The sequence below is a fragment of the Micropterus dolomieu genome, linkage group LG21, assembly GCF_021292245.1.
Source record: "Micropterus dolomieu isolate WLL.071019.BEF.003 ecotype Adirondacks linkage group LG21, ASM2129224v1, whole genome shotgun sequence".
In the NCBI taxonomy this organism is placed as follows: Eukaryota; Metazoa; Chordata; class Actinopteri; order Centrarchiformes; family Centrarchidae; genus Micropterus; species Micropterus dolomieu.
Window position 1 is genome coordinate 29,274,770 of NC_060170.1, and position 22,516 is coordinate 29,297,285.

Sequence of the window (22,516 nt, forward strand, 5' to 3'; positions counted from 1 at the left end):
GGGGGGGCCCCCCCCCCCCCCCCCCTGCAGCTTTATGCCATGATTTTAAAATCAGCGCTTCCTATGATGTTGATATTTACAATCCTTTTGTAAACTTTCCCCCAGACCTAATTTGTTCCATCCGGCAGCATATTTCGCCTTCTGAGAACAGATACACAGCAGCTGACGGCCACCGGCAATAAAGCACAGCGTTTTAACTCATTTGAACTGATTGAGGGTTGTGTTTGTTTAAGACCACAGCCATCAGAGATGTCAAAAGACACTGACGCCAGACAGGAAATTACTTGTTAAATCCAGATGGATGAGTCATTTGTATGGGAGTGAATAATTCATTCATAATATTTGCATGTATGGGTGTATTCTTGTATGGTCGATCAGGTCTTTGCTATCAAATGGGCCACTGCAACTCAGTGTAAGTACTAAGGTAGTTTCTTACAGCTGAATAAATTAACAAAGCTGATAGAGGTACTAGTAGGAGATTGCCAAGCTGTCTGGATGTTTTGATCTCCACTAACCTTCCCATACTCTAACCCTCTTTTTTTCATGTGTCACGTTTCACATATAAAGTTTTATTCACCATGATAAATATGCTCAAAGGGGATTAGCCCTTAATTGAACATCATCTTCTCTGATTGGTTGCAAGAGAAATCGGGACAGGATAAGAAAGCAGAAAAAACATGTTTCTGCAAAACAAACCTTTTGTTTGTTTTTTTCATTCTGAAGTTTTTTCTTTGCTTTTTTTCTATGAATTTTTCTGCATCATTTCATCACCCCTACATATGCAACCTGTGACAACAGGCCATAAATGTCACTTGGTTTTGGTGGTCATAAAGCTAAAACGGAGGGAAACCACTGATCTATAGAAACATTCTATTTATATGCCCATAAAGCTGTAAACCTGCAAACTTATTCAACTCTGAAACAAAGGGGGTTGTGCAGGCCTGAAGCAGAAAATGAGGCCAGTCGTTGGCTGGCAGCAACTTAAAAGACGCTGGATTACAGGAAGCCGAGAAAGAGCAGAAGGTGATGGCAGGAGAGATGAGTTACAAAAATCAGGAAGGGGAAGATGAAGAGTGGGAGAAAATGAAAAATAAATAGGTTTGGAGAGCAGTGAGAAGGAAAGAAAACAGCACACCGAATGAAAAAGGAGAAACTACATTATTTGCGGTTGTCTCAGCATTGTGTCGAAGTTGAATGCCTGGGTGGAGAGCCAGTGTTTGGTACAATTATTTGACATGGTGTTGACCCTTCACAGGAAATCTATGCCATTTGTTGGACGCTTTTATCCACCAATGCCTTACAGTTGCATTCAGTGCATTAATTTTTAGCAAGGTGGCCCCCGTGGGGAATGACCTTCTCTGCTCACTGTACTGTTGTGGTTTTTGGCAGACCTCATGTTTTTATTAAGAGATTAAAATATTGGACCACACAGCAGAGTGCACTGACGTTTTGTTGTGGAGCCTAACTTTACATATTAACTGTTTTCAGATAACAACTGGTGCTTAAATAAGAAAGTGTGCCTGTTTATAGCTTGTTTGGACTACAGTAATGTTGATGAGGAGCAGGTGCTAGGAGTTAATGATTCTCTCAGGGGATATTTTGACTTGAGTTATTAATACATTCATGCTTCGTGTTTGGGCTACCATTTTGTGTGTGTCAGCTGGTGACGCAGGGTCCCTTTTGTCTGAAGACATACTACCTTATAATAAGGGTTCCTACAAGCCTTAAAAACCCCTTCTTTGTGGAAGTGTGCCTGCTCTAATGTAAGCTGAAATCGCATGCCTGAATGACTAGCTTACTGTCTACAGTAGTAGCACATAATTAGCTCCTTTAACTATAATATTATATAAGTTATACATGAGTATGTAAGGTGCTGGATGATACTACATCAGAATTTATCAATGTTAGCTACTGTCCTTTCTTCCTTCTTTATGTCCTTTTATTTCTTTACCTAACTCCACCAACTCCAACCAAACTCATTAGCTGACTATGTTAGGGTTGCCAAGCTCATTGGTTAGTACTAATTTGTCTTTTGTAAAAGTGAATGTTTGAAAGTACAAACAACAAAGCAGAAACTAACCTCTGTGTTGCTTGTCCAAGTATGTTTTCTATAGTTAGCATCCGAACAGGGTGTAAATAACATTTTAATTCCATTTTTATTTATAAAGCTTTCCTATACCAGAACAATGCTGCTCTTTGTAGAGGACATTTATAGCATTTAAATGTCCTCTACATCGATCACTGGTGAAGATGCTGACTTTTTTCCTGAGACATGTAGCTTTAGGCTCAGTATTTTTTGCTATGATGCCATGCAGCGTGTAGCCAGCACATGCTTATTTAATGCCCTGTTACATGTTTTAAAACAAGTTTCAACAATTCAGATGGAGAGAGTTTTCAGCCTGAATTTGCAAGCTGATAAAGACAGTTGCCATTTTTAACTGGCAAAATCCTTAGACGTCGACTAGAAGTGTTTGTTTTACTTCTGTGAGAAATCAAAGACGCAAAAAATACAATTAAATTTTGAGTTAAACCTTCTGTGTTATCATTGCAAACTGCCTCTGTGCCCTGCTAGTACAGAAAGCTTTAGGGACGTAGTAACAGTAACTGGGGAGGTGGTATTAGCTTTTGGTCAGTTGTCTCAGGTGTTTGCAAGGTCCTAAAAAATTATGAAATCAGTGCTAATAGTTTGTGGGGGTTTTTTCTTTTGTATTAAACGAAAACTCAGTATAATGGTATGAATCTATGCAAATTAAGAAATAATTGCAAAATAATGTGCATTTGAAAAAAATACAACACCTTAAAATCTGTTAAATAAATAAATATTTTTTCATTTCACAGATGGCAAGTGGAAAACTTACATTCAGGTTCATGAGACTGTTGTGGCACCATATTTGAAATCGTTACCCTCCACCTGTTGGCCACAAGAAACTGGTGGCTGATGGCCAGACCATTGTTCTTTATTTAATGAAAATACAGCACCTAAATTCATCATTCATGAAGGCAGGGACAGTCATGCAGCTGTGTCAGCGTAACTGTTTGAGATGATGATGATATAATGAGTAACAAAGATGACATGTGTGATGTCTGGTATCACACCAAAACATGCCAATTTGACTCTTTAATCTTTACATTGTTAAATGTAGTCAAATTTCTTTGAATTTAAGTCTTAAGGGAGTTCCTCATATAATATTACAAAGGCAACACAGTGTATTTGAGAATGACAGATAATAGACAGATATTTTTCAGACAGCAGAGGAGCAAAGGATGAGGGAGTAATGCAGGAGGGTTGATGGGAAAACTACTAAAGCTTTCGCTCAGAGGCTCCAGCATGACATGTGCCTCTCGCATTCCTGGGTTATTACTTAAAGATGTCTGCTTGTCATTTCTTCTCCTGCTCTCATGCTCTCAATGTTGCCTCTCACGCCGAGCAAGCCGCTCGCAGCCAATTTCCACTGCAGAGAGTGGTTAAAGGAAATCCCTGTCAGTTCATTAGAGCAGTCTTCGCATATTAAGAAAAAAATAAAAACGGAGACAAACATGACGTAAGGCACAGCAAGCTGGACTAGATGGAAAACAGTGAAATAAACCCTCACAGTTGTGTTTAATCTCACCCGGTGGACAGTATAAGAGAGGAAAAGGCAGAGAGAGGGAATTATGGAGGCGGTCAAATGTGAATAGAAAGTTTAAGGCAAGATAAACTGGATTAATGAATTACTTCACAGTTGGTTTCTTTTACCAATCTAAGGAGATGATGTGGATGTAAGTGATTTTTTTTCATGATGGTGTTACGTTGCTGCAGGAAACTGATGCATGATTATTCAGAGCGGTGGAATCCAGTCTGGCAAAGTCCCGGGTTGTGATGGGAACTGAGGCGGTCAGAATAGGCTTTCTGTCTGTGTGGACACAAACGCACACAGTTCCACTTTCAGAAAAGCTACTGAGTGAGGAAGAAAGTCAGTAGAGAGAGGAGAGATTTACTGAGGAAGTGAGACGTAATCTATGAATTATATATACACACTGAGACCATGATTTCATTCAGGGGAGAGCCCACACAACCCTCCTCTTTCTCCTACTCCTTTTAGCCATTAGGCGTTCATTTGCTTTTCACTGATGAAAATAAATGTTGACAACTTTACGAGGTTCTTTCGTTGTAACATTTTCACGTCTTGTTTTTCTCTCTCGCCACAGGTGGAGGAGGAAAGCGGAAAGGCAGGAGCAAAAAATGGAAGGAGATCCTTCGCTTCCCCCATATAAGCCAGTGCACTGAGCTGGGAAACAGCATTGGTACGTGTTTGTGTGCTCACCTGTTTGTCTATTGGTGTTTCAAAAGGCTGTGTTTTAAAGTGTGTGTGCTTTTTGTTTCTGCAGAGAGGGACTATGTTGGCATCTGTGAGAAACAGCCTATCGGAAGGCTTCTCTTCCGTCTTTACTGTGAGACCAGAACTAAATTGCAACGATGCATCCAGCTTCTGGACGCAATGGTATACACATACAGACAGACAGACATTGACCATACACTAATGCTAGTAACTAGGAATGTTTCAGATTTCACAGGGCTTAAATAAGAGAAACAACTTGCATTAGATAGTGTTACAGTTCCCAAATCTCATCAGTTATCTTGTAAAAGTGAAGAAAACTGTTTGAAAATACAAACAATTAAGCATAAATCTAAAAGCACCAGTCTTCTGTATGACTCACCAGCTGGTGATGTTGACTCTCTGCCTGGGACATTTAACCCTAGCATCAGTTCTTTTAGCATTGTAAAATGTATGTAGTGACTATAGCCTTTTCAAACTATACAAGAGTTTTAGAAAAAATCTGCTTGTCACGATTTCGGCCAACAAAATCCAATGTCATCGGCTAGAAATTAGACTCTTTTGTTTGCTTCTGGGTTAAATGGAAGACCCATTTAAAAAATTGCTGTGAGGGGCTTAGCGAACGGTCAATTCCTATATTCCCAGGTGTTGTGTATGTTAAGAGTAGCGGTAGCTCTTTCCTGGATTAATACAGGCCTAGGAAATACATACCCATCCACTTTTTCAGTGCACTCACTTTTATTACAGCATGGCCTGAAAGTACGCCAGTGCTGGGTCATGCAGCCAGGGGAGACAATTAAACTGAGTAGTGATTATTCAACCAGCCAGATCCCCCCTCTAACCGGCTTGTTGTCCCCCTCTCCAATCTCTCTCTCTCTGCGTCTAGACGAATACCTCCCACATGACACATTTAAGTCTTTATCTGTGCCCAGAATATCTTTGCGGGTATGTGAGACAGGACAGAAAGGACAGCATTGTTTCCCACACCACCCATTACAATCCCAGCATCCCCCCCCCCCACAGAACCAACTAGCCCTAAAAATGACCGTCATGGGGGAAACCACTTACACACGCTCATCCCAAACACATGTTTGTGCTAATTCTGCAATCCATGTGACAAACTCTGAGGCCACACTCAGTGTTGAGATTTGTACTCACCACTTTACTTACAATAAACCAGGCCTGAGGGCAATTAGTTACAACCACTTGGTGCTCGTATTTCAAATGATAAAATATCATGTGTCCTGTGCAGTTATCTTTATTAGAAACAGCTTTTCTATGTTGTCTAGATCCCATACTTTCCAAAAAAGTAAATCCCAGAAACTAAATACACTTTCTTCTTTAAAATAGTTTTAGTTTGTTGATAAAATCAAGGAAGTTAGTAAGATGGGAAGATGACTGTGTGTAAAAACACAGAGGAGTGTGGAAACCATGAGGAAAAACATTAACACAACCATTTTAAAGGAAAAGGGAGTGTGCGTGTTTGTGTGTGCAACAAAGGAAAGAATGTGTTGGGGGTTCCAGTGGTTCCTCTTACATCATGAGAAGGTGTGCAATTCAGTTGTGCACGTGTGTGTGTGTGTGTGTGTGTGTGTGTTGGATCCCCTCTGCTTCCAAAAGGCTAAAGGGGACTCTTCTTTTCCCTTGGCTGACCCCCCCCCACCGGCAACAGGGTGGGATTCAGACAGCTGATTTACTGTGTGTGCGTGTGTAATTTATCCGGAGGCTCTTTCTTATATATCTGTCATGCTCCTATATATTTATATATAACACAGTATGTATATAAATTGTTGTACTTCTTTTGGCTTTGTTCTGAAGTGTCATGACGCTGCTGCTTTTTAAAGCCAGTTTTTCCTTAAGCTCTAGGCTTTTGTGTGATCGTACTATATAGACGTACGTACGTGTGTGTGTGTGTGTGTGTGTGTGTGTTTTGTAGTGGAAAGCTGGTGACGATGGTGTGACACACTGTGACACTCCAGGACCTCAAGGAATCCCGCCGTGTTTACTGTGTGGTTGCCAGGCAACACAGGACCATGTTGGAAAAAAGCCACGGATAGAAAGAGTAGGGCCAGCGTGCAGCACAGGCGCCATGTTGCTTCCCCCCTTCGTTGAGAAGTTAAAAGTGCTGGCTACGAAAATGCGTCAGAACGCTTTTACCATCATGGCCTCAGCGAGATGTCCAATATGTCCAGCGTGTAACAGCCAAACCTGTTTGTGTCAACGGCTTCGTATGTTCAAACACGCCGCCAAGAGCGGCATATGTTCCTGTGAGAGTGACAGCGACACACACAGAGATGCAGAGAGGGAGAGGTGTGTGTCCTCGTCACCACTAAACAGCAGCTACTCTATCATACAAATTAAACAACAAATCAAACATTATTTTCTCATTAAAGGCAGAGAGAGAATTTGACAGAAGTTTGGATTTTTTTGTTGTTTTCTCAGACAAGCAGAGAGAGAGAGAGAGAAGGGAAAATTTAGGATCAGGTTTTATTCCCTCTGGTCTAACACCAGATCCTAAATCAACAGCATAATGTAAGAGGATACTTTTAGGTAACAAGTAATTCATCTCAAAAGTCTTCCTCTGTTTGGATATTTATAAAACACTTGAGTTGTGTTTGATTTGTCTTTGGATTTATTTCCGTTTTTGTTTGGTCTAAGGATACAGGATGTTGTATGCTGTACAGATCATAAAGCGCTTTGGGGAAAATAAAAAAAATGTAACTTGATCACGATAGGAGCCTTTCTGCATTTGCACAACAGAAAGGAGGCAAAATTCTTTCTTATTAAAGGTTTTAAGTAAGAAATGTTCTTTTCCTAATAAAATGCTGTTATACCACTGCAAAAATATATGTGGTGTTCATCTGGGCTTGATTCTTGTATTTATATGATTCAAAGAAGTAGGCAACTGATATTTGTACAACTGATATTTGTAACCTACTGTACACCTTAAAATTATCATTAATATGTTTACTGGTTTCTCAGTTTCTAATAAAAAAGTCTGCAGTTAAAAATGTTGCACTGAAGCTCTTTTCAGAGTTCAAATGGTCCATTGAAGGTTCTTCCTGATGATTTAAAGACCTGAAATGGTAGGGGAGGATAAATCATTAATAATGCTGTGACTTATAAAATCTTTGTAAAAGGTGACTTATTAGAAAGCAGCATCGACTTCTACTTCTAAGATACATGTGGGTCTGTATGAACATGCTTTCAATGCATCTGTTAAACTATTATACTATACACTCTATTAAAAAAACTGCACAGAATATTGTTATTGATGATTTATTTTGTTATTTAGGAAGACTATGAGGTGACACCTGATGAAAAAAGAAAAAGCAGAGGGGACCAGATCATTGAGACATTTCTCTCCAAAGAAGTAAGTTTCTTTATCTGATACATTTATCAACCTCTGAACCTTTTTTGTATTACACCTGTAAAATCCTTTTACAGCGATTGATGTTTAAAACCTGTGGGAAGAAATCTAAGCAGACAATAATGTTGAGTTACAGCTGAATGAAAGTTTCACTAACACTCACAACGTTTCTTTCAAGGGTGTAATTATTTAAGGTAATCATTAAATGTACAAACAATGATGTACAACAATATCATTTACGTACACAATGAGCTGATACAGTGTCATGCTCTACGAAAAATTACGTATGTTTCTCCTTAGTCTGATTCAGTGTGTGTAATAAAAAGTAATGTATTTATGTATGTGTGCGTATATGTCACTGTGTGTGTTTTATATGTGTTGATGTAGTCGCCTCAGCGTGTAGACATAGCAGAGGCTTTTGCAGACCAGTGCCGGGAAAACCTCGAGCTCAGTCCATGTAAGGAGATCTTCAACAACTGCCGCAAGTGAGTTGCCACTCCATCTTTATTCCGTCTCACCTGTCTGCTGGACTCTCACCTATTTTCTTGTTTACCTCATGATAATAATGGAACAAACAGCATTGATATTACTAACTGAATATTAGCTTGCATCATGTTCTCAGTTGTAACTGTGCTGACCAAGCCCACTCGCTGTGTTGTGTCGGACCAGGGCCGTCCATGACTATCTGAGTGGAGATCCGTTCTTAGACTACCAGAACAGCATGTACTTTGACCGATTCCTGCAGTGGAAGGTGCTGGAGAGGTACGCAAATAAGTTAATTTCAGTGGAGAGGCATATCTGTCAAGTCAATTAAGTTTACAGAGGTTTTCCCATTGAAGTCATGTTATCTGTCCCAGTCTAATAAAGCATTTTAGATCCCCTCTCCTTTTAAAAATACAAATACAGTCTAATACACATTAAGAAGGTTATAATACACACTTTATAAAGTACACCCGTACAATCTAATGCAATTCTGTACAACAGCTCTGCCATAAATTCTACCTGTACAACATTTTTAATTGTCGGACAAAACCTGAACATTATAGAGATCATAGACTTAATAGCAGAATAGTTGTATTGGATTGCAATAAATTGAACTGGTGTACCTAATAAAGTGGCCACTGAGTGTCATTGCCTTTAACTTGACACCAATAAGTATAATTTTAGCCTATGGGAGTTCCCCTGATATGTATTTTTTTATATTGGTGATGTGGCTTTTTAAGTTCAAATAAGGAAAAAAAAAAAAGTTACCCAAAGTCAGTCCACAGATAACATATCTTATAAGGTGAAGTAGCATAAAAAGCAAATACTCTTGTAAAAAAATTCTTTAGAAAGTGTACTTAGTTGCATTGCACTTCTGATTTAAACACAAATGCAATACATTACACCAGTTTGAAGAACAACCAATTGGTAGGTGAATAAACCAGGACTTGGATAAAATTTCACTTCACTTCAGGCATTTCAGAGGAATATGATGACTCCAGACAGGAAAATACTTAATGCAGAATGCATATCTAAGGTAGTTAGAAGTAAACAGCAGGCTTTCAGAGCAGCCTTGATTGTATCCATGTCTGGACAGTTAAATTGCATACAAGAGGCCCCAACCTCTGTACAGGAAACAGACTCAGGATGGTATTGAGTTCTGCAGATAATATCTCTGTCCTGATCAATTCTATATGAGCGTTTATTAATGGATTTTGCTGTGTCTGTGTTCTGCCAGGCAACCAATCACGAAAGACACGTTCAGGCAGTACCGAGTGCTGGGGAAGGGAGGATTCGGAGAGGTAAGATATCCAGTCTCTGATGATAATGATAAATGCTGGTGATGATGATGCTTAATGTATTTGAATAACAGTAATATGCAAGGTACCATTTTGTTTTTCTTCTCAGGTGTGTGCCTGCCAGGTTAGAGCTACAGGGAAGATGTACGCCTGCAAGAAGCTGGAAAAGAAGAGGATAAAGAAGAGGAAAGGAGAGTCCATGGCTCTAAACGAGAAGCAGATTTTAGAGAAGGTCAACAGTAGATTTGTTGTGAGTATTTGCAGCACAGTGGGCTCGACGTTATCTTGCGGTCTCTTTTGCATGCACGTCTGTTTCTTCTGCACGTCTGCACATTTTACACCATTTAACATCATCTCCTCTTCTAGGTGAGCTTAGCGTATGCATACGAGACCAAAGACGCTCTGTGTCTGGTGCTGACCATCATGAACGGTGGAGACCTCAAGTTTCACATCTACAACATGGGCACGCCAGGCTTTGAGAAGGACAGGGTCCAGTTCTACGCTGCTCAAATCTGTTGTGGACTCGAGCATTTGCACAGGGAATCCATCGTCTACAGGTAACACTGTGAATCCATACATTCATATCCTTTAACACATTGTTGAATTATGTTTTTTATCACTCACATGCTGTGTTATTTGTAGGGATTTGAAGCCGGAGAATATCCTATTAGATGACAATGGTGAGTTTTTAAACTTCATCATCTTAGATTTCTGGTCATTGCATTGCACAGCATTTTTTGTTTTGCTGCTGAGACACCATTTCAAACTACAATAACTCTTCATAATCCACTGAAGTTTGAATAAATTAAATGCATCATACTCATGTTATCATGCTCACCACTGCTATGCTTCAGGACACATCCGTATTTCTGACCTGGGGCTGGCCATCAAAGTGCCTGAAGGAGAACTCATCAGAGGCAGGGTGGGGACTGTGGGTTACATGGGTAAGAAACACGCTTATCAACATTTCCAGGAGTAAATTTCCCTGAGCAATTACCAACCTTTAACTATTAACTTTATCCTGTTTCCCTTTCTCTCTAGCTCCGGAGGTAATAAACAATGAAAAGTACGCAATGAGTCCTGATTGGTGGGGGCTGGGCTGCCTTATTTACGAGATGACGGCCGGGCGATCACCCTTCCGCGCCCGCAAAGAACGAGTGAAACGGGAGGAGGTGGAGAGGAGGGTGCAGGAAGAAGAGGAGGAGTACAACGACAAGTTTACAGAGGACACCAAGACTATCTGTAGAATGGTGAGCATTTGGAGAAATGTTTGTATGGAGAAATGGATGGATTGATGAATAATTTGATGATTCATCTCTGCTCGCCCAGCTGCTGACCAAAGACCCTAAGCAGAGGCTGGGGTGCCTGGCGGATGGGGAAGCGGGCGTAGAGGCCCACTCGTTCTTCAAAAACATCAACTTCAAGAGGCTGGAGGCTGGAATAATGGAGCCTCCTTTTGCGCCTGATGTGAGTAATTTATACTACTGGACACACTGCATGGTGAAATCTTTCCCACTGCCAAAACATATTCTGAAATATACTTTTTCTGTACTTAGTTAATCCTCAAACAAACCACAAATGTGTCTTTAAGAATAGCAGAATTTCAAAATTTCAGTATTATAAATGATCTGTTATGATAAACTGCTGTTTCTTTCTTTCTTTCTCTCTACTGTTTTTTTTTCCTCCCTGGACCTCGTCTTTTTCATGGTCCTTGCCCTGTTCCAGCCTCGGGCAGTGTACTGTAAGGATGTTTTGGACATTGAGCAATTCTCCACAGTCAAGGGAGTAAATTTGGACCAAACTGACAATGACTTCTACTCCAAATTTGCTACAGGCAGTGTTTCCATCCCATGGCAGAATGAGGTAAGTGTGTGCACTTAATATGACATTTTAAAATGCTCAGTGCAGTTTGGATAACTGCTGAAAGAATTCACCAAAGCTGACCAAATCTTCTCTCCTCTCCTTCCCTCCTCTCTCCTCCCCTCTCATTTCCTCTCCTCTCTTCTCATTCAGATGATAGAAACGGAGTGTTTCAGAGATTTGAATGTGTTTGGGCCTCAAGGGACGAGACCTCCCGATCTGGACTGGAATCAGCCACCAGAGCCACCCAGACGGAGCCTGCTGGACAGGATCTTCAGAAGACATGTAAGTGGACACAAACACACTCCCCCCCCACCCCCCCCACCCACACACACACTCACACACTCACACACTCACTCACACACTCACACACTCACACAGTTAAATGCATTCGAGGTAACAAATGTATTTTTCTCTCTCTCTCTGCTGCAGCACCCAGAGGTGTCTATTTCCCACAGCCGTGTGCAGTCTTCCAGTGTAAACTCTGTGGACTCTATGTCCAACTCTGCCCCCTAGTGGCACAGAGACAGTGTGGGAGCCACACACTCTCAAAGGGAAGGAGTTGCGAGGGGCTTTCCCGCTGCTGATTGGTCCACAGCCCGGGCCTGAGCAGCAGCCGGAGAAAGCCTGTAAAAGCCTAAATGGTCAGCCTAAATGGTCAGCCCATGGGGGGGAGGGGGGGTGACCAAGCCCTGAGACCCTGGGCATTTGTAGTGGGTTGGTCAATGTTGCAGAGACGTTTGGAAATATTCAGACAAACCTTTCTTACCCTCAGGACTGTTGGACTGCCGAACAGAGCCACTGATGTTGATGAAAACAGAGAAGGATAGAAAACAAGTTAATATTCAGGGGATCCACTGTATAATAAAGACCACCACAGGGAATAGAAGATGGGGTCTTGGTGAATATTTTGTTTTTCCACAAAAGGAATTTCTTTTTCACTAATTTTTTTTCTGGCCTGTTTCTTGTACCAATATCTGTCCATCTATCTACATCCCTCCGAGTGTCACCGTCTATACTTACTCTAACTTATTCTTTCTCTCTGTTTCCACCTCCCATACCTCAGCTCACTCCTACAACATTCAGAACACATCACCTCAACAACCTCAACACATAACGTACATTGCCTTGCGTACACTCAGGCCAAAGATTACACTTTTAGTTTTGTGAAACTTTTGTCATGTTGATTTATTGGTTTTTGAAGGTTTTCAGCCGTCATTTAGAACCACAGGAGGATCTGAGTGTGTGATCCTTTTTATACATTTCTCTAAATATGAGCCTGCAGACATATCATATTGCTCAAAGCACACATACAGTACGTACATACATACAAAATCAGATAGACAGAATTGTGAGAATCGTGTTGTGTTTTCATTGCATGGAAAAGTGTAAGTATGGACAGCTGTATCCCTTTTTGCTTCTGCATACCTCATTCCACGATCGTATACCATGCACAGACGTCGCCCTCGGTTTACAGTGTCACTTTATATTTGACATTATGTGGAGTTTGAAAAACAAATTAATATGCTGTACAGAAAGAGAAATCTCTTGTTTTGTTCTTTGCTCAGTTTTCTGCACAGTCCCCCTGGAGTGGAGAGGAACACATGCACTCAGCCCGACTTACAAGTTGCACAGTTTGAAATACTGTCATGCTGTTTCTTCACCAAAATCACAATGTTTTTACCTCGGATCATTAAGGCACATTATTTTATTGATATTGTCACACACCGCTTGTTTTGTATACCACAGACTAAAGTGTTCTTGGTCTCCCTATGCCTTTTCCATTTAAAAGATATTGCTGCATTGTTGTCAGATGTACAGGTTTTTATATGTTACCCCTTTTCACTTACTTTTTAACATGCTCTTCAAAATGCCTCACAAATCTAAAGGGTCTTCCTCTTGTGTCCAACCATAATCGAAGACACAGGGTATATGTGAAAGGTTTATCTTATGTGAATTTTATTTTAAGCTGTCCCGTTCATTCAGGAGATGAATGAGGAGAGGTGAGGAAGACACCAGAGGATCCCACAAACACCAGACAAAGAAGTGGCCTTTGAGCAGCAGCACAGCTTGTTTTTAAGAATATGGTATTTTCCTTGTTTGAGGTAATGAAAACTGGTCCATGCAGTAATTAATCGACCATACCAATCTCACACAAGTTTTTGTTTTTGTTTTGTTATTGTTTTTTTGGGGGGGGGTTTTCTCTGCGTACTTGATGTAAAAGGGAGAAAAATAATCTGAATCAGACTGAAGTGCCTCCTTGTTAGCATGATCTCGCAGACAATGCCCACACAGACATCAGCACTTTGTTTATTCTCTGACTGTCGTGCTCTGTTTGTTTCGCTGGGGAACCTGTCAACACACAAATACACACAGACTCACAGTGTTTGTTGGAAGTGAAGGAAGAAGGCGGAGGAACCGATGGAGAGGTGCGAGTCAATAAGGGAATTCTCCTTAATGTGATGTTGCTGAGTGCATGTGAAAGCCATACCCACTGTGTCCTTCAAGTCCCAATAAACTCTGTGCTATAGTTTGAGTACTCCACAGTATGCCTTACTCTTTATTTCTCTGGCTCCTCTGCCCTTGTGACCGTGATCCATCCATCGTCAACCACTTATCCTGCATACAGGGTCGTGAGGGGCTGGAGCCAATCCCAGCTGACATCGGGCATCACTCCATCACAGGGGGGAGAACAAGTATTTGATACACTGCTGATTTTGCAGGTTTTCCTACTTACAAAGCATGTAGAGGTCTGTAATTCTTATCATAGGTACACTTCAACTGTGAGAGACGGAATATAAAACAAAGAAAATTATTAATTTGCATTTTATTGCATGACATAAGTATATGATACATCAGAAAAGTAGAACTTAATATTTGGTACATAAACCTTTGTTTGCAATTACAGAGATCATATGTTTCCTGTAGTTCTTGACCAGGTTTGCAGTATTTCAAGTACCCACTGGGGATGCCTGAGGGAGAAAGACTTGGCCATAGGCACACAATGGTAAATTGTTATTAGTGTTGTGTTTTAACAGTTTAAAGACAAAATACGGCTTCCATAGTGAGAGCAATGTTGATGACTTTCACTGTAAACATAACCTCCCACTGGCATATCAAAAGTGTGCTTTGAATCTATAACTGGTTTTATTAAGGATAGGTTCACATTTTTCTCTCCAGAAACATATCGAAAGAGATTTTGGTGGAAATCCACTGTAAAATATGTTAAAATAGATTTCCAAGTTCAGCCATAGTTGATATGTTTGCATTAAACAAATCAAGAGGATTTATTCCAAAGTTTTGTTGTTTTTAGAACCAATTTCATAATTTGTATTACTTTTCCTTCCACCACAACTGACTGCGGAAGAACAAAGAGGGGATTTAATTCTAATAACACTATAACTTTGGAACATACTCACTTGATTTGACTAACTCAGACTGCTGAAGCATCATATTAGTTTCAGCTGAGCTCACAGTGTAGTTATTGCACAGAGTGAGGACTGTGGAGTTTTTCCCCCATAATTTACATTTAAATTTCTTATTTCTTTTTAGTGAACAGGAGGAACATTTCAAATGGGCATGTTTTGTTTTAAGATAGACTTTTCCTTCAAGAGCACCTATTTTGGGAGTCACTGTCTCCAGGTGAGTTGGTTAACTGAATATGTTTAAGATGTTTTTCATTACTTCATGCACCATGCATCTACAAAATTAAGTTTTAATCATCTAGTCCTCACAATCAGCATTGTGAGTTTCATCAGAGTTTTGCAAGGCCATCATATTGCAAATGAATGCCATCAGTGCTTGACTCAGGCAGAATTGTGGGATAAAGGGCCTGCTTCAAGGAATCTGAAAAAAATGAGACTACAGAGTGGTCTGAAACCAGAGGTGACAGGGTGATATTTACGAAGGAGCTTTGGACACAAACGTCCTTTCCTGAATCGCTTTTATCAACCTTTATTGCACCTTTAATGCAATGTATGTTACAGGTAAAAGAAGATCATTTTAACAAGCTCCTGGGTCCTGGTGTCATCATCAAACCCAACATGCCTGTTTGGCTGGTACATCTACAATACACAATCTTTCAGTAAGATTCTTACTTTTCAGATTTAGTTTTTTTATAGAGAGACTCTTTAACCTTCAGGTTCTCACACCCTTGCTAGAAAAAAGAATTGCAGTTTTCCCCATGGCCAATGCTCATTAAAACCTGAAACTGCTCTTGACAAATAGGGAGCCATTTGAAATAGGCATATGACCTACTTTGGCTCTTTGAAAAAAGAGCTTTACGGCAGAAGAGACACGGGTGTCTGGTCTGTCCACTGTGGCTGAGTAATGGGTCAGATAGTACTAGGCCTGTGTGTTCCCATATTAAATGAGAGAAGTCACCCTGCAGAAGGCCAGAAGAACTGATGGATAATTCCCTCCATCTAGCCAGAGGGACGCAAGGTTGCAGGTTAAGGTGACTCCGATTTTTCTTTGGGATTAATGACTGTTCCTGTTTTCAATGTGCACATTCCTGTTCACCAATCAGATGGCCTGCTTCTCTCTTGACAGGTTTCTATTCCTCTAGTCATCATGTGGACTGTTGACTCTGAGTGCACGTTTGACGTGAGACAATATTGCTGTTAGATAGTTTGGATTTTGCATGGACTGAGTAAGCAAGGTTGTCATGAGTACCCTGATAAAACCTGTCATTAACAGAATATGACATGCCATTTGTAAGCCTGTTGGAAAACTTGTGATTCAATCTCACTGAAGAACCCGAGGCAGAGTCAGTTTGGATGTCAGTGTTATGAACTGTGATGTGTTTCACAAGGTCCATAAACGCCATGGAGAAAGTGACAGGCGCTGCTTTCATTAATTTCGAACCGAATGAAATAATTTGTCATGCTTATTCACAGATACTGGCTTTTTTCATTTTTGTGCCAGAGCATTTGATTTATTGATTTCTGCTGGGATGTAAAGAGACTTTTCAACAACTCTGACAAAAATGCTTCTGAAATAAATTGACTAAACCCCAGATTTAAGTAGATTCTTACCTAAAAAATGACTTCATAGTGTCCATTAACAGGCTTCTTTCCAGCCAAAATGTCCTTGAACAAAACATGTTACTACCACCTGCTCCTTCACAATAAACTGCCCAAAGTATGGACTTTTCAATTACACTGTCATGTAATTGCTATGACCTCATGGTTACATTTCGTTGCTGTAATTCAGTTTTTGGATTTTTTTTTTTTTTTGGGACGTTCTTCAAACCCACAATGAAGAAAATTACTGTTAAAAGACCTGTTAATGCCTCCCTTTGAAACAAGCTGGACTCATGCATTTGCTGAAGGTGATACATTCTGGAAATGACATGAATAATAAACCAAATATGAAAATATTTCATGTTTTAAACAAATATATACATATATATATTTATTTTGTTTATTTTTATTTTGTTTGCTATAATTTTGTTCACTGACGAAGACACTGTAAAGTATGTGGACTCTGTGTTAGACCCTTTTTGAACAAACTCCAAAAACAGAAATCCAAATAGACTGCCAGCACCAATCACTGTACTTACACTAAGATTTTGGACTTTTTAACCATGTCATCGTTTGAAAATTATATTTATTTTAAGTAACTGTCACATAATTAAGATAAATCATTGAGTTTCAAGGTGATACGTTTAGGTTTTGAGCTGTTAAAAAGGATATAGAGTCTCCAGGACTCCAAACCGAACATTAGGGTTAATAGCTGGTCATTTCAACTCAGTGATAATGACACCAGATATATGAGACAACAATATGACATCAATCATAACAAGGAAGAAACAAACCAAAATGAATTGAAATATTTTGGCCTCAAATTCCAGTGAGTGATTAGACTGCAATGGACCATGAAGGAATGGATGAGTCACTCAGGGTCTCCCCTACTGACCTCTGTTTTGTGCACTCTCATCATTGAAGAGAGGCTGCTCTCTTGTGTTTCACCCACTGGTATGAGAATGTTTGTGATTTTGTGTGTGTGTGTGTGTGTGTGTGTGTGTGTGTGTGTGTGTGTGTGTGTGCCCGTGTGTGTGTGTATGTGTGTGAGTGAGCAATGCAGTGGGCCTGGGCACTGGACGTTATCTGACACAGTGTTTGTGAGAGTCTGAGACATTGCTCGTCGTGTCCGCCACGCAACCTTGACGACATGGCCATTGGAACAGTGAGGTGATGTGTGTGTGTGTGTGTGTTTATCTATGTGGTGATAACACGGCGACCTTGTGGGCAGTGCTCTTATATATACAGCACTTTCAAACGTCCGCAGACAGAAATCCACATCCTCTCCACAGCACTCTAATCCATTCGTCCACTTCTTTCAGGAGCGATTGCAGCTCAGCAAAATTTTTAATCTTTGTCATCCACTTGCTTTTCCAGTTTTCTAGTTCTCTTAAAGCTGCAAGAAAATGCTACCTGCAACCTTCAAACTGTGTGCTGGCATCTCCTACCGGCATATGAGGAACATGACAAGTGAGTGAGAGAATCCTGTTTAGATTGACATTCAGCGCTCTTGCATGGGCCTAGTTTTCTCCCTGATTCACATAAAAAACTCACATTTTCTTAGTGGAGATCTGCTTGCAGCCCAGGGTCAGAATGTCTGAATGAATCACTGAAGAAAGAATAAAGCACATTTTTTTCTTTTGATGTACTGTAAGTGTAATTATGGAATTAGAACTGCAGTAACTGTGTACTTTTTGCCTCCCAGGTTTGAGGAAGAATGCAATGGTGGCCATTCACCACGAGTTGAACAGACTGGCAGGTCCGGGCCCCAGTAACTGGATCAACCAAGTCCGAAGAAGAAGCTCCCTCCTCAGTAAGTTGTTACTTGTGATCATTTGAGTCAGTGTAATGCCACACAGATAAAAAAAATTATGGAGTAACAGACTTGATGTGATAGCTGAAACTGCATGTTATAAGAGTTTTTGGCTCACGCAGTAACAAGATATATCAATGTTTTGATTATTTATCTTAAAAATACCGAAACACGTAAAACTGGAAGTTAACTGACATGCTTAACTTTCTGTGCTCTTCGTTTCTAGGTTCCCGGATTGAAGAGGAAGAGGGGTACAGCGATGAAGAGATGTCTTATGTGAAGCAAGGTGAGGATGCCCTGCAGAAGGCCATCAGCATCCTCAGCGACCAGGACGGCTGGACCACTGAAATTGTGGCTGTGAGTATCAAGACAGGACACAGAGAATTGAATAATACTTCCCTGCATTGTACTGCTAGTCCCTCCAACTTAAAGCCTGTTGACTCTGTGTATTACAGTGCACTGTGCTTTGTCACAGGTAATACATTTTATTGTATCCAATGGTGAGAAATGGTCTTGTACAAAAAGGTTGGATGGTCCTCCTTAACAAACTGAAGGGAGCAGTGCAGTACGCCACAGGACATTTTAACATTGGCTGTATCTCTTGTTCACACTGAACTTCAAATGCAATGTTTCAAACAAACTGAATGAGCTCCAAAAAATATGAAATTACATTCTCTTAAATCATTTGAACATTTCAAAAGTTGTACTACCTGTTTAAATAATGGATTGATGATAATAATAAACTCAAAAGATGCGACTGCTGCCACCTTAGACAGGTTCTGATGAGAATATGTAATGTGACATTATTCACTGTCTATTTTATCATGAGCGTGAAAGAAAATATGTGAATACTTATTTAACACCCCTCCTCAGGCGAATGGAGACAAAGTCCTGAGTAAGATGTTGCCTGACATTGGGAAGGTGTTCAAGCTGGAAGTGATGTTGGAGCAGCGTCCTGACAATCTTTACAAAGAGCTGGTGGGAAATATGGAGCAAATGGGGGAGTGGAACCCTAACGTCAAACAGGTCAAGGTAAAAGAGAGGCAGCACCAGGGCCTGGAGTATGAACGGGGATCCCTTTACATTCGCTGTTCATACATCTTAGAAAGAGACATGTACAAATACAAACACATCCATCCGAGAACATTAATAGAATTTCACAATCCTGCAGATCCTTCAAAAGATCGGCCAAGACACAATGGTTACCCATGAGGTATCCGCAGAGACACCCGGCAATGTGGTGGGACCAAGGGACTTTGTCAGCGTCCGCTGTGCCAAGCGCCGGGGCTCCACCTGCTTCTTGGCTGGGATGTCCACTCAGCACCCGAAAATGCCTGAGCAGAGGGGTGTTGTCAGGTGAGTCACAGGAGGGGAAAATCGGGTACTTGTAGTGATCTGTGCCTGCATTTATGTGAGAAGTAAATAAATAGATACAGAGCAATCAGAGAAGTTGTGTTCAATGGATGGATGAATACATACTTGATGCAGTTGAAACTGATGTTGTTCATTGATCATTACATTTTTCAGAGCGGAGAATGGACCTACCTGTATAGTTATGAAGCCATGTGCTGAAGACCCAAACAAGACCAAGTTCACTTGGTTACTAAATATAGATCTAAAGGTATATGACTTTTTCCCCTCAGTAGCTGCACTGATTTGCATTAAACTGTATTCAAGAATTAAAAGTAAAAACAGTGTGTACAGCTAACATTGTCTTTGTCTTTGTCTTTGTCTTTGTCTTTGTCGTCTGTAGGGCTGGATCCCAAAGACAATCATAAACAAAGTGCTCTCTCAGACGCAGGTGGACTTTGCCAACCACCTCCGGCAAAGGATGGCTAATAATGTTTCTATGGAGATGGCTCACGCCTGCTGACACAAGATGCCTCTTGAGCTGAGCTTTGGCAGAGTGCGCTCAACAGTGGCAGAAGACCATCCCTGCTCATTAAAAGAAAACCTCTAAATGTGCTTATAACTACTGAAGAAATATGAAAACTCAGATAGCATTAAGGAGATAAAATGGAGATGATGCTTGTCTGGGATTTTAGGAAACTCTGGGCACAGATATTGATTTCAATTGGCATATATGTGTTTTTCTTGCCCTGCTTAAATAGAAAACCTGTCATGAGATTTTGCTTCACTTATAACAATCTTACCCACTATGTACCTTAACAGTTTCTGACCATCTACACCACTCCAATCCACCTTGGCAGACATGTTGAGGCAGTGTGTGCAGTAAAATATGTAACAAACTGCACATTGTTTCCTTCTGATAACACCCCAGTTATTGTCACTGCCTCTTGCTGTGAAAGTGCACTTTTATTTCAGTGTTTTATTTATTGATATTGCGCAGATGAATTACATTACAATGACTGCCAAGTGAATAAACGATTGCAATGCCATTTGTGTTTATGTCTTTTTGCTTTTATTATGCTGTTGGAGAAGAAGTGCAGCTAGGATATTGATTACTCTGTCCTTTCCTGGTGCATAAGAACCTGACTAAAAGCTCCTAAAACATTTTATAGTTATAGACTAAAAACACATGGACTTGAAAAAAATGCAAAACAGAAAACTCATCTTGGAAACTGCACCGCAATTGCACAATTATTTCACTTTGACAGAGAGGAGACGGATAAATTTAAAGGTTCTTTTTTAAACCATGAAAAATGTAGTTAATAAAAAATGTCTTCCTGCACCCCTAATGGGTTTTCAAACTGACAGTTTGCCAGATTGACCAGGTGTTGGGCCATTCAGATGCGTGAGGAGCCCAGCAGCAAGCAGTTCGGTGCGAGCCAGCAGCACATTCCCCAAGATCAAGTAACAATGGATTTCAAAACAGGAAATCTGTCCTCCATTATTGCCAGTTGTGTAACATTTTTCCTATCTAGTTTTAATCGATCCAAAATGTTTTGTAACAGCTCATTTTCTTGGATGTAGTGCAGACTACAGGGGCCAGGATTCTCACTCTCACTTAGTTGGCGGCAAGATATTCACCAGCACTACTTCAGAAATATTTCATTATGACCACTATTTTTCCACTAGAGCTTGACAGAGGTTTCTGAGGTGAAATAGGAAGTGAGCCGACTTCCCACCTCCTTTTTTGAGAATTTAGGCCTAAGACATATCGTGACTCCAGTGTACTCTAAATAAAACAAACTTCAGCAGTATAATTCCAAGGACTGGCTTGTGTAATGCAAAACAAACATTTTTTTTCTTAAAAGAATGTTCCAGAGGGTAATAATTGACATCTGCTTGAAATCCCTCAAAATGTGAACATAAGCAGATGTGAGGAGAGTTGTGTTGTGGCCACTCGGAGATCTTGTTCCATTATTTGTGTAAAGAGAGGAGCGGAGAAAATTCTAGGGTAGGAAAAGGGGAAATTATCCAGTGCAGATTAGTTGTGTAATAAGACCAAGAAGACAAAACAAGCTATCTGGCAGCCATATCGAATCCCTGGCACCGATGACAATCTTTTTTTCTTCCAATATCCATCTCTGTGTCCTTGACTGAAATTCAACTTCATACATCAGCTTATTTTTTGTGAAATGTAGGCAAATCCTTGCACATTATAGGGAACACCAAACACTGTCAAAGCTTTCTGGAAGGGTTAAGTTAAAAGGGCCTAAATTATAAGCCTTTTCATAATTATTATAGGCTATTCATAATTTGGTTGAGATAAAATGTGAAATCTTGTATCCTGAAAACTGTATTCTGAGCAAGAAAGACTATCTGTGCTGATAGGAGGTGTAGATAGAAATGGAGGCCAAATGCTCCATCCTCTTAGGAGTCTACAATATCTGTATGTGCCTGCAAGAGATAGATAAATAGAGAGAGAGAGAGAGAGAGAGAGAGAGAGAGAAAGATGGAGACCAAAGTGAATGCAAAAAACAAGAATATTACCATGTTATCTGGCCATAAAAACCACAGAAAAGGGTCGCCACAGACAGAACTGGCTACCAAAAGAGGAGAGACTCTGTTCCTACTCATCTCATGTCCTAAATATAAAGCCTTACAAGGAAAACACTTATCCCGACAACATCCAACATATCCCGAATTCATATTTAAATCAGACAGAGAGATATTCCCCTACTTACTGGGAGAAATGCCCAAATGCCAAATCATTGCAGCAAATTTTATCTCCTCAAGCCACAAACTGAGGACAACCAGTGGAAACTCAGACTAGATAAGTGCTGTTGTTTCTATATGTTCCTTAGAAAAATGCTAGTGGTTGTCAAAAAGCAAGACATATTTTAAATGTAAGTTTAAATGTTTTTAGTTTGTTTTGTTTTCCCCCTCTTTCTTTAGTTTTTTTTTTTTTTAGCGTCATTTTATTTTTTTTTTGGGGGGGGGGGGGG

General features: G+C 40.3%; 2 protein-coding genes and 1 long non-coding RNA gene across 3 annotated transcripts in view; all 3 read left to right on the top strand.

The window, feature by feature from the left end:
* The window catches only part of grk5l (G protein-coupled receptor kinase 5 like), a 23,439-nt gene extending 9,568 nt beyond the window's left edge, over nucleotides 1-13,871 (top strand). Inside the window, exons 2-16 of the mRNA XM_046034235.1 lie at nucleotides 4,189-4,284; nucleotides 4,369-4,481; nucleotides 7,612-7,689; nucleotides 8,074-8,171; nucleotides 8,356-8,448; nucleotides 9,407-9,470; nucleotides 9,577-9,717; nucleotides 9,834-10,024; nucleotides 10,110-10,147; nucleotides 10,322-10,411; nucleotides 10,509-10,717; nucleotides 10,797-10,934; nucleotides 11,193-11,330; nucleotides 11,481-11,612; nucleotides 11,760-13,871. Coding sequence (XP_045890191.1) covers nucleotides 4,189-4,284; nucleotides 4,369-4,481; nucleotides 7,612-7,689; nucleotides 8,074-8,171; nucleotides 8,356-8,448; nucleotides 9,407-9,470; nucleotides 9,577-9,717; nucleotides 9,834-10,024; nucleotides 10,110-10,147; nucleotides 10,322-10,411; nucleotides 10,509-10,717; nucleotides 10,797-10,934; nucleotides 11,193-11,330; nucleotides 11,481-11,612; nucleotides 11,760-11,843 — 1,703 coding nt within the window. The 3' untranslated portion in view covers nucleotides 11,844-13,871. The remainder of the gene's footprint in view (nucleotides 1-4,188; nucleotides 4,285-4,368; nucleotides 4,482-7,611; nucleotides 7,690-8,073; nucleotides 8,172-8,355; nucleotides 8,449-9,406; nucleotides 9,471-9,576; nucleotides 9,718-9,833; nucleotides 10,025-10,109; nucleotides 10,148-10,321; nucleotides 10,412-10,508; nucleotides 10,718-10,796; nucleotides 10,935-11,192; nucleotides 11,331-11,480; nucleotides 11,613-11,759) is intronic.
* LOC123959905 lies at nucleotides 5,923-6,726 on the top strand. Its single transcript, XR_006822401.1, has 2 exons — nucleotides 5,923-6,018; nucleotides 6,253-6,726. It is a non-coding gene; the product is annotated as an uncharacterized LOC123959905 (long non-coding RNA).
* A 3,765-nt stretch (nucleotides 13,872-17,636) lies between the features above and the next one.
* On the top strand, nucleotides 17,637-20,563 carry star (steroidogenic acute regulatory protein). The gene is made up of 7 exons (XM_046034691.1): nucleotides 17,637-17,821; nucleotides 18,057-18,164; nucleotides 18,391-18,521; nucleotides 19,038-19,196; nucleotides 19,336-19,520; nucleotides 19,692-19,785; nucleotides 19,918-20,563. Exons 1-7 carry the CDS (start codon nucleotides 17,758-17,760, stop codon nucleotides 20,035-20,037), a joined length of 861 nt encoding a protein of 286 aa, XP_045890647.1. The 5' UTR covers nucleotides 17,637-17,757; the 3' UTR covers nucleotides 20,038-20,563.
* The last annotated feature ends 1,953 nt before the right edge of the window (nucleotides 20,564-22,516 follow it).